The 12,517-nt window shown below is 37.1% G+C and overlaps 1 protein-coding gene across 2 annotated transcripts in view; it reads left to right on the top strand.

Moving 5' to 3' along the window:
- GAREM1 (GRB2 associated regulator of MAPK1 subtype 1) overlaps positions 1-8,377 on the top strand; it is a 93,556-nt gene extending 85,179 nt beyond the window's left edge. The window contains exon 6 of one of the 2 annotated variants that reach the window (XM_070747701.1): positions 1,902-8,377. In XM_070747701.1, the coding sequence (XP_070603802.1) occupies positions 1,902-2,811 (910 nt within the window). In that variant the 3' untranslated portion in view covers positions 2,812-8,377. Of the gene's footprint in view, positions 1-1,898 lie in introns of both variants that reach the window. The other variant, XM_070747700.1, reaches the window with a different exon arrangement.
- The last annotated feature ends 4,140 nt before the right edge of the window (positions 8,378-12,517 follow it).

The raw sequence follows: 12,517 nt of genomic DNA, 5'->3' as shown, positions 1-12,517 counted from the left end.
TTTTTCCTGCAAATTGCTTTTGGGCATTTTGCCAACCACTGTAAGATTGCTGTTTACTCAGAATTGAGCTGTTATTTCGTGGACTTGTGCTGGTTGTTAATGAAGTTGAATTAACAGCGGTGTTCAGAAAAGACTGTTTTAAACTCTATTTGTGTTTGATGAATACTAAGAAAGCTCATTAGTAGTTCTTAATTAGTAAAATAAGATTTTACAGACTTTGGGTGTGCCACGTTTTTTGTGGTCCGTAGCTGGGGCAGAACATTGAGAAAAGACTTATGATTAAGATCTTGGAGAGCTACCTCTACTCAGAACAAGCAAGATTGAATTTCATAGTTTGACAGTGTAAGTCAAAATCCTTTTTCCACCAAAACTACATAAAAGTAATCCTTGACATAGAACTGTAAATGGACTCTCTCATCATTATGTCCATATGTCATAACAACCCTAAAACGGTCAGACACATGATCAACCTGATTTTTATTATCTTTGTTGCTGTAGTCTACCCTCATCAGTCGTCTCCAAACTAAAATCTTCCAAACGTTTGGACTACAAGCCACATACTGGTAGTCTTGATTAATAACAGTAGTTAGTTCCAGAACATGACATCATAAGACTCTGCTGACTTATAGTGGCAGTTCCAACAGTTGTAGCCGCATCTGTTAAGTGAGCCCCAAGTGATTAGTAAGTGTAATGTTATATGATTGCCATTTATGACCTCCAGCTGGCTTCCACATTGACTTTGCTTATCAGAAGCCAGCAGTGAAAGTTGCTCATGATAATCATGTGACTACAGGATGCTATCAACTGTCATAATTACAAGTTGGTTGCCAATAGCTCAAATTATGGTCATTTGTTTACAAGAATGTTGCGATTGGCTGCAACTTCAAAGATTGGTTGTAAATCTCTTGTAAAGTATCATTGTAAAAAACTGTTGATGCTAGTATAGCATCAATGAAACGATCATTGTTACTGAACAAAATATTTGTAACCATAGACTGACTATATTGTTCAGTCTAGATTGTCTTTCTGGATGGTGAATAGGAATGAGGGAGCTCGTAGGGCAGCACTTTTGTGATGGGAAAGGCTACTTTACAGCCTTATAACTACTATGATTCTGGTTTTATCTATCTATCTATCTATCTATCTATCTATCTATCTATCTATCTATCTATCTATCTATCTATCTATCTATTTAAATTTGTATACCACCCAACTCCCGAAGGACTCTGGGCAGCTTTTCATTCCTGAAGTCCAAAAAATGTAATTAATTGCCCTATTTTCCCTTGTAAAGAGGGGCTAATTTCTAATCTTTGGTTAACAATAACAACAACAATAATAATAATATCACCACCTTGGGACGAACTCAATAGGCAGACAAAAATGCCAAATCTAATCTGAACATCTGGCTGACTGTGCAAAGAACCATAATCATAATATGTAGCGCCATGGACCTTAACAGCTTTATTGGCATGTGGAACTGTAATGAAGGCTATCTATTCAAGTATAGACTTTCATTTACACAGAAATAGATGTCATTATAACTCCAGAGGGTGTAGTTAGTAGATTGCAAAAAAACCCCTATGCAATCTAGTGGACTTGAGTATGGATGACGATTACACTTTCTTTCTATAAAATGGATTGAATATCTGATATAAATATTTGCCCATCATATGCAACCTAATAATAATAAAAGGAAAAATACTTGCCAGGAAAGTTGATGACTTCGCTGGGAAAAGTTGTTAAATTTGTCCTGTTTGAAAAAAAATGTCAATATAATGGAAGCCCTGTATAGATACTGTTTTCCATTAGTCCAGTAAAATAACAGAATTCTAAAGTGACTACTACCAACTACAAAAGCTATATACTAATTCTGTCTCTTCTTTTTAATTATCTCAAAGCAGCGCCTCAGAAGATGATGCTGAAAACTCTTCCGAGATTATTCCCATTACTTGTTATCCATGTGGCATGGTGAAAAGTGACCTGCAAGAGCTTGACAACAAATTGCCTTTGGGAACCCCTTCTGCTGATGCTTTGTTCTCTAGACTCTCGTGGCCAAACCATTTTTCTGGAGCTGCCGAAGGCCTTTCAAGGAGTGAGTTTCTGTTGGATCCAAGCAGAAGTTATAGCTATCCAAGGCAGAAGACTCCCAACACGCCAAAGAGAAGCTGTCCAGCACCTTTTACATTTGATTTTGACAGAAATGAAGTCTCTGCAGGAGATGTAACACCAGCTACAATTGAGACAGAATGCATCATGCCCAGTTGCCCAAAGTCAGCAAGTTACTCACTTGAACATACCGATGAAAAAAGTTTGGCAATAAGTGGCACGCTGCAGTCACTTTCTTGCCCTGCCTTACCCCCTCGTGCACCAAAGACGGTGGAGGAGAAGCCAGGGCTTGACTTGTGTCCTGGGTCTCTCAGAATAGATGGTGCTGAGGAAGATCCTCACAGATGCTCTCCAGACCTTTCTGAAGACCAGTATCTGGTTAAAAAAAACATTCAAGACCTTTTCTCGGTTTCTTATTCTTTCTCATCACCCCTTCATCTTCAGCTAGCACCAAGATCTTGTGGGGACGGTTCACCATGGCAGCCACCTGTAGATCTGTCTGGGCTTTCCATTGAGGAAGTATCTAAGTCTCTGCGATTTATAGGTTTATCGGAGGATGTCATAACACTTTTTGTTACTGAAAAAATTGATGGCAACTTGCTTGTCCAGCTCAATGAAGAGATCCTTTCTGAGGACTTTAAACTCAGCAAACTACAAGTTAAAAAAATATTGCAATTTATTAATGGCTGGAGACCTAAAATGTAGTGCTGACCACTTCAACAAAATATAGAAGTATGCTAGAATCCCTGAAACTAACTCACAATCTACCATTTTTAATTTTTTAATATTTTTTATTGCACTAAGTCCTTCCTTCCTTCCTTCCTTCCTTCCTTCCTTCCTTCAATAGTGGGAGAAAAACAGTTATTACTATGCAGATTATTTTGGGCGTTAAGCAAACACTTTTGTACATAATAGAAGGATAAAGGTGTGCCTTTTGCATCCCTGAACATTCAACAGCTGCTAAATAGTGGACATTAAAGGGAATTAATTTGTTCTCATGTAGTGTAGTGAGACATATTTATTACTATGGGTTAGCAAAACTGGTGCACAAATCAGTTTATTATTATTATTATTATTATTATTCCTTGTAATCTTTTTTTCTTCTTGAGTTCTTATTTTTATTCTAATAATAGTCATTGCCTTCTGTTTTTATTTGTTTAATAGAAAGTGTCAAATATTCCACCTTTGCACCTTGTTCTTGTTGTAGATTCATTTTTATACAATTCCCACATTGTAATAAATAATGGATCCATATTTCAATACAAAAAACCCCCACCCACCACACTCTGGGCAGATAGATTCTTGCATCCAGCAGGGTGTTTTGTTTTTTTGTTTTTTTACATAGCATACCATTAATAAAAAGAAAGAAAGAGGTAAAAGTTTTTGATGTCTAGTAGGGGCATGAGATTAAAAATTTGAAAAGTAATAACTCGGTGTCAACCAAGAGCAGCAAATAATTGCATTTAAAAGTTTTTGTAACAATTTTGCAAACTATTGAAATGTTTACATGTATTCTGAGCAAATACTGATGCCCTAGTTCAATTTGGAATAATTGATAAAGATCATTTTCTTTGTTTATGTATAAAGTGCATTTAAAATTAGAGTGGATGTTAGAGTGAATTTAAATTTCAGTTGCAACTTCAGTTAAAGAAGTGAGAAACTGGTAGAGTGATTCAATGATTTCTTCCTGTTGATTCATATTCTTCTTTTTTCCTTAATATTCTTTAAAAATGCACACAGTTAAGGAAAAAGAAAAGCTGACCTATTAATCTAAATTAAAACATTCCACATTCTAAAAACTAAACTTCGCTAATCAAAATGAAACAGAATAATTTCCTTAAAGCAATTTTTTTTGCTTAGGAGAATAATAAATGTTTTATTAAATGATGTATATATATTATAAATTTCTTATATATCTGACATGCATTTGTTTAAGTCGCAGTGGGCGTTAATCTATTTACCCCTAAGTCAGTTTTGACTGTAACAGACTTTAAAATGGACAAACCTCAAGCTTTGGGGATTTATTTTAGAGAAATCCTGAAATCCAGCATTGCCAGAGGACTTATACTAAATATATTATAATATTGGGCTTCTGAGTACATATTTAGCCCACATTTTTCCCCGCTTCAAGTATTCTTTCTCAGGAACCTGTTATGGCAGAGGGCAGAGGAAGTTATTAAGCAATTCAAAACCAGAAACACTTACCAATCAATGGCAGTTTAACCAAAGATCTACCAGTATATCTCAATCTACTTTCTGTTCACACTATCATGTTCAACAAACACACTAATATCTCTATGGGTCTAATGTACCACCACTCATTCCTTTGGACATTTAAATATTAAACAGCAAGAATAAATGATTCCATGTTTATACTTTAAGCAAAAAGAACTGTACCCTCTCCCATCTCTTTATGGCCTTGTTGCAATATTTCTGAATGTGATAATTGCATTTGTTTTTCACTCGTTATCCTTGTATCAGGAAACTATAAGACTTGTTGGAAACCTGATGGAAGACTGCATGCCACATATGAGAGGAAAAAGCTATGTTTTGGCCATGAGGAAAAAAATGTGACTTCTGATATGTATTCTCACACACATAAAGACACACACACCAAACTGAGCGAACTCAAACAGTCCTAATTTAGCAAACTGTGTAAAGAAAGTGATTTGAAAATGAATGTTTCAAAATTTATAGAGGTTGGAGCCACCTGAACAGAACGTTCTGGAATGAGCAACCCAGCAATGCCATTTGATAGATTTTCAGAAAAGTCTGAGTAATTTGGTCATATGCAGACAATCCTAGAAATTGTTATGGTGTAATATCTATCAGAAGTCATGCTTTAACCCCAAAAGGGCTATGTACATGCAAGAAACAAATGGTTTGAAGCTGTTATCCTATTGATTGTGTTACATAATAGGATTAGGCCAAGAAAAGAACTTCTAGGATGGGTAGGAGGAAATGATCAACCAGTGTATCCACCACTAGTACAGGGGTGTCAAACTTTATTTCATTGAGGGCCATATCAGGGTTGCTCTCCTAAGCTCCATTTCCATTGATGAGGCACCGTGGGCTGTTTCCAGGGCAGCCCCGCGGATCAGATGTGGCCTGCAGGTGTTGGATTTGACAACCTGTACTAGTACCATAAACTCAGATTGGGGCTCGGGTGGTATTAGGACCTATAAAGGCCTGGGATGAAAAGAAACATGGTGAAAATCCAGAACAATGAGTACTGCAAATTTCTAGGTTTGGGGACAGGAGGGAATAAAGACATATAGATTGTTGCAGTAGGGAAAGAGCACCAGGTCTTTCCTAATAACTCTGCAATATCTAGGGACAGGAACTGCTAAATGTCCAATAGGTGAAGGTGACATACTCTCACAGTTGCTGCTATAAATGGCAGAAGAGCATATCCTGTAGCATAATCCTAACATTCCCGACCACCAACATTGGAAAGGAGGAAAATTTTAAGGGGAAAACCTATATATTGTAATCCAGTTTGAAATAGCAGCATCTTCATTTTATCAATTCCTGCCCTGGTACATTAATCTTCCTTGCTCTTTTATCTTCCCCTCTAGGTAATGAATTTGAGGTTTTAATTTTAGCTGTCCACTTCCCTGATATATTTTATAATACTAGTCAGTTGGAAGATTAATTATAGTATTCATATACATGGGAACTCTGTGCATGGAATGGTGCTAATTCTTGAAACTTGTCCATTTATACAAAGACTCTAGTAATTTCTAACTGGATTGTATGTCCAGAAGTTTGATTTCTGGAACAATATGAGACCATGCAATTTAACAGGTTACCATAACTTTCTTGTGCTGCTATGCAAATACATTGGAGAAGTGACTCATTCTGGATATATTTAGACACCATCCAATATCTTCTTTCCTGTGTTTATTGGAAAAATGATTGTGATGGAAGCGATTAGCTAAAAGCACAACATGAAGAGTTTGCTTTAGGCAGAGCTTTGAGTCTTGCTATACATCTTGCTATTGAACCCTATTGCAGAATATTCAGCAGAGGGAACACTTAGTCCCCTAGACCTGAGTATGCAATGTTATGCCACAGGACTTCAAGTGGATTTCCTTATAGGAGAATGGGGCCAGGGGAACTAATGCCAGCTATCTGCATTGTCATTGATAATCAAATGCCTATAATTCAATGCATTGTGTTGCAGAGTTTAATGAAATCCCTCAGGGTTGTCCATCGAAGCAGTGGTGGCCCTTCAATCTATTCTAGAAATGTATTCTATCTTCCAAGACATATCATTCCAAGGCATCAAAGAGAAAACTAAGATGCAGAACTCAGGAATCCAGATGACCACTGTATAACAGCAAAGAGATTCAGAAATCTCCAACATGTTGCTGTCGTATTTTGGCAATCTTGAGGCGTCAAGTCAGTGTTGACTCCTGGCAACTAACTGGACAATTCCCTGCAGTTTTCTTGGGAAGATTTTCAGAAATAGTCTGCCATTGCCTTCTGTTTAGGACTGGGAGAGCGTGACTAGCCCAGTCACCCAGCTGACTAAGGCAGGGCTAGAATTTGTCAGTTCCCAGGAGCCTGGTGCCTTAACTACTATGTTATACTGGTTCTTATACTGCCACTTAGTCCTTATCTAACTTCTTGCAGCTCAGATCTAAATCAGTCCTTATGAAAGATAAATTTGTTTCATGAGATGAAATCCATATGTGCAAAGCTGGATGTATAATCTTAATGTTTACCAAGAAATAAATAAAATGACTTATAAAATATAGTCTTTGAGAAAATAATCACAGTGAATGTGGGAGATATTTTTCTAAGTATGTATGCATATACTGTAATACAGAGAAAATGTCACACTGCTAGCGATAAAACACCTCTCAATCTAAAACTTTCTCCAATTTGGAGAATGTATCATATTCCATCCATTTTAAAATTCATCACAATGTTTAGAAATTTCAAAATCTGAGCTGTTATAATACCTGGTAAAGAAGAATGCCTTACAGAATGCCCAATGTACAGTATACTTTTTACATATGTCATAAGTCAAGTGATTCAGTAGAATTAGAAAGGTTGAATCAATTCAATGGCTAAAGTTACCCTGAAATAAAGTAACAATATATGATCTTATAGACCCCTATGTGACAGGTCTCACTCCTCAAAACTGCAGTACTGTATTATAAAAACCTTACTGTCACTTTCCCCTGTGTAGTATTTCAAACAATTTGTTTAAGGCACAGTGGAGAATAATGATGCACTGAATCATTCCTAGAGGGGCATGGATTCCATTCTCATGAGCTGCATGCTACCTGTTTGAAGACTGAATAGGTCTTTGATTAAGTTTAATTGAAAGATAGCTTAGCGTCCTCCATTCCGAACCCTAAAAATCTTGCATCTTATCTAAATCATCCCAAAGATTTATTAGAAGTTTGAAATGAGCAAATTCATAATTTTACAGTTGCTCGTTCACAGCCTCTGGGAATTTAGAGAATATGTAATTATTAAAAATGAGAAATAACAGCAACTAAAGTCAAAAAATAGGCTAAGCATCATGGATCTAGCTTCATGCTGGAATTAAGTGTTGGCAACAGTATTCAGAAACCGTGACCACATTGTAGCTACTAAGTAAGATGAATAAATGGGTTTAGGATGCCTCATGCATAATATCCCTACTTGAAGTTACGTTATGTTGAAGCAATTACAATTTTCACATCAATTTCCAAAACTTCTTTTTAATGAAAATTTAGAAGTTAGTATAGATTGTAGATTCTAGATTGGACTAGAAGACCTCCAAAATCCCTTCCAACTCTGTGGTTGTTGTTGTTATTATTTGTAATTTACCTTTCAGTAGAAAGATGACACTAGAAACATCCATGGCACCTCTCATTGATAAAATGAAGCTGAAAATAAAGTGGGATATAAAAGCCTTGCTAATATATAGGACAGAAGGTTTTGTCTTAATTAGCAATGGGTTTAATTTGTGAATAAAATTCATTGGGCAGATAGAAAATTTTATTTGCACTGTATCAAGAGCTTCTAGATTCCATATTACTATTCAGTTTCATGTTTGCAAGAAATGTTTCAGAACAAAATAAAAAATTGACTCAGTAAGAATATTGTTACATTTGTGAAATTTGTGCTGGTCTGTATGATTCCATTAAAATGTTAGGATGAGAAACATTTATTTAAACCCAGAGCAAAGAATTAATGCTATAACGTATATAAAGACATGTCAGTGTTGTATTGTAAGTATATTTGTTTATTAAAGATACTATTTTCATGATATTTATGCAGAGTTTATTCATTCGATGGACTAGTTTAATTTATTGATTAGCCCACAGGCCATATCAAAATACTGAGTTCCAAGACAAATTATTAATAAAATCCTACAAAAATATTTTAAAATATAAAATTGGAGTAAAATAAAATGAGTTGATATATAGGTAAGTAAAATAAGATAAAATTATATTTTCCTTGTACTAGAGAAAACGTGATGCTACTTACTTCTACACACACATTTCCTTTTCTCTTTCTCACATACATTAAAAGTCTCTATCCCTAGAAGTTCACTTTACCTGAATTTGTCAGCATTTTATAAGGCTTTCTCCTTCCTAGGACATGCCACTTGGAATGGCTAAGATCTCAGGATCCTTCCTTTCCTGCGTCTGCTCCATCCTCTATTTTGCCTTAGACTGGAGTACCTGTCCCTCCCAGCTTCCTCTTTGAATGTTTTATCTGGGTCCAACCTTCAGTATGTGAAATATTATTCCAATCACTACATTACATAGCTAAGTTATGAATTACTCCTACCGTTACTGAGGAGTTCAGTGATGACTTCTTAAGGAGGAATGGATTGATGGGAGCATTGCTCTGTAAAGCAGTACATTCATTTCCATGTGCCTGTATTTCGGTTTAGTTTTGCTGAGATCATAATTCTTCTTCCCAGAAGTGTTTGCAATACCGCAGTCATTCCTCCTTTTTTCTCTGGCCTTTATAACCTTGAGAAATACCCACTTTTCCAACAATTGTAACAAATATGGACTGCAATACTTTCATTTGAGCAGGAGCTAAAGGCTTCTTCATACCTTTCTCCTTTCCCAGCTTTTTATGGTTCCTACTTTTGGGAACAGGCTTTCTTGTTCTTTCTCCTTCTGTATTTTCCTTTCAAACATCCTCTGATCTTTATGCAACTAGTAATCTTCAGCCAATTCTTTTTGACCTGTTTCTGGGTGGTAGTTTTGCACTCAAAATCTCAGTAGAGAGTACATGTACCACTTTTACTTTGTTCCTTTCATCTGGCCTCAACCTTTTCCTATCTGTCTTCCAATCATGCCCACAATTCATTGATCCCTTCATGCTTGTCATATGTATAGGTCCTAAACCTCTGCCTATAAATATGAGTTACATCATACTTGCCTAGGATTACCTTTTTAACGTAGTAATAATCCATTACTTCCCTTACTGGAAGATTGTTATAAGCTCTTAACGCCTTTCCTATTAAACATGGGACCAATCTGACCATGCATTCACTCTCAAACCAATTACAAGAGGTAGCAGCATTAGTATAAAGTAGGCTTCTATATCTTCCTGTAATAACTTGGGAATTTTTATATCTTTAGGACCACCTCTCCTTTACTCATTCTGAAAATACTTGAAGTGGATGTTCTTCTGGACTTTAAGCAAGTCTATCAGTCTCCTGAACTCTTCTCCTCTTTTCTCATTCTAGCCTATCCTTTGTTGATCCTCCTCCAAAGCTGTTCTTCCTCCACTTTTATAATAAATTGAAGCCTTTCCTCTTGTTGTTGCTTCAACACTTCTGCACTGGCTGGTCTATTATCTTCTTTGGCTTAACTATGGACACAGGGTGGATACTCATCACTACCAAAGTAGTAGTTCCTATGTCTAAGGGAATAGTTGCTCCATTTAGCTGTTTGGTAAGGGCTCTGATAAGACATCAGTTTTTTGCAGCCAGGAGCTGGCTATTACCTGTAAAGTCTGAGCTCTTTGAGGGCCAAACTCTCTTATAGTTAAGGTTTGTTTTCTTTTCATACAAAGTAGTTAATAAATTTGAGTTCAAGCCAATGTCACATGCTTTGGATAGCCACTGATGCCGCCTCTTTGTTGCAGGTTCTTTTGAATTATATCAAATTTGGTGGATTCAAGACACAAAATAGTCAATACAATGCCACATGTCCCTAGGCAAAACACACAAGCACTCACACCCTCATATACTATTTCTACTCATTCTTCTCCACTCTTCCCCCGAAAGTGCTCCTTCTACTGCTCCTAGTGAGTGTTGCTAGAGAAAAATGTCCCTTTCTTACAGTTTGTGATAAGTTACATCCAGTGAAGGGCTACCAAAATTTTTACTACCACACTGTGGGCGTGGCTTATGTATTTTCTTTCAACATCTTTCAGTGCAAATTGGGTGCTTTGGGGTGGAGCTCCGTTTTCACTACCCCACTGCGTCCTCCCCCGGCCGGGCAGTAGCCCACCCTCTGGTTACATCCACATGCAAACATCCCTCCTTCCTCTCCTCTCCCCACACATCCTCAATTATTTCACAGCAAAGTTTTTATAGTCAATGTTGTGATACCGCTGGGAAGGGGAAGGCTTAAAGGGAAGAAAGCAGTACAAATGCTGGCAATTTTCCAGGCAGCCTGCTCTCCCACAAAGTAGAAAAACTCCTGGGATGCTGAATAGTATACAAAGTAAACCCTCCCTAAAAGCCCACCTTTCCTTTTTTTACAAAAACAGTGAAGGCAGCCAAAAGGATTGGTTTCTCTACCTCTTCTACTTGCAGTGAACAAATTGTTCTTCCTTTCTAAGTTGTGCAAAAAGGGATACAAAATAGTGGCTGAAATGCTGTGAACATTTTGCATTGCTCTTTGTGGGCAAAGTTGAATTGGATGCCAGAGTTAGGTCAGGAGATAGTTACTTCAGATTCTTGCCATTTATATTGAAGGTTGCATAGAAGGATGAGGATCACAAAGTGCTAATTCAATCCTTGCCCATCTGGTTAAATTACTCAAGATTTAAGCACAGTTAAGGAAGATAACATCTCCTTATTGGAAGGGTGTTTTGTTCCCTGTCAAAGGAGAAAGACATAGAACTTTTGTTGAAGAAATTCTCACTTAACCATGATGACCTGTACAATTATATGAGAAAAAAGGTCAAGGTGGTTGCTTCGCATTTCCAGCTGAGTGTGACTGACAGTGAATATTCCAGATCTATTTCCACATTGGTTTCAATCAGAATACGGTTAAAAGCTGCTTTTGTTATTTTGATGAATGGTGCACAGTAGGTACTGGGTGGAAAGACTTGTTCTATCTTTCCTAGCAACTTTTTGACCCTTGACCATGACATATTTCTGGATCACCCATTTTATCTGATTCCAGTCTTTCCTATTACAGCATATGTAGAAGTTGGTGCTGGAGGACCTCTGTTTAACTTGAATCTATGACTATGATGGTGGACCTATGGCACATGTACTGGAAGTGGCACACAGAGCCATCTTTCTGGGCACACAAACTATCTCTTCATGCACAGATGTGCACCTGCCACCTGGTTTTCCGGTTTCTGGTGCACATGCGTGCACGAAGACCAACTGACCGGTGCATATGCCGGAAACTAGGAGTGTATGTGCCAGGTGGTTGTTATTACGGTTTCCAGCACACATGCACACGCACACTCCTGTTTCGGCACTTTGCTGAAAAGGTTCGCTAACACTAATCTATGATCTACATTGTTCAGTAGGAGCCCTCCAAATGTCCATCTTGTCCTTCGTGCTGTTCAATATGTACCTGAAACCATCGGAAATGTCATAGACCACACTGTCATCAACATATTGATATTCAACTCTATTCTTTCTTAACATACCGCGGAACCACTGCATTTCAATCTGCATTCAAAAGAGACCCATTTTGGTCCAGATATCAAAAAATACATTTTAGTGTGGACATGAACAACCCTAACTCAACTGTCCTTTGCATGGAATAATCTGTGCACATTTTGCACATTCTTACCTATAATGCATAACCACTGGAGCATCCTTGCCAGTGAAGACTCTGTTGAGTACAATAGCCTCTAGTCTCCAATTTAGAATACATCATTCTCATAGAATCTCTTGTAAAGCAGTAATAGCCTTTCCACATTTATTCCATGTATCACACAGAATGCATAGTGCCAAATCTCTAACTGTGGAAGATTATGTGCCAGGAAAAACAACTGTTTTGGACCAGGAAGCAATTTCTGCCCAAATTGCTTATTAGTCTTTTCAAAGGGGTTATACGGAATTTTTCTCATCTTCCTTATTCAATTATTTTTTTCCTTTGTTCCCCCAAAGAAATAAGAAAAAATAAGTGAAATTCTCATGGATATGTTATGAATTACTTATTTTTTTTATTAGTTAGAAGATCATGGA

Source organism: Erythrolamprus reginae, chromosome 3, assembly GCF_031021105.1.
Source record: "Erythrolamprus reginae isolate rEryReg1 chromosome 3, rEryReg1.hap1, whole genome shotgun sequence".
NCBI classification, from domain to species: domain Eukaryota; kingdom Metazoa; phylum Chordata; class Lepidosauria; order Squamata; family Dipsadidae; genus Erythrolamprus; species Erythrolamprus reginae.
The sequence above is the reverse complement of the archived record's forward strand: the minus strand, read 5'-3'. Positions and strand labels throughout refer to the sequence as shown.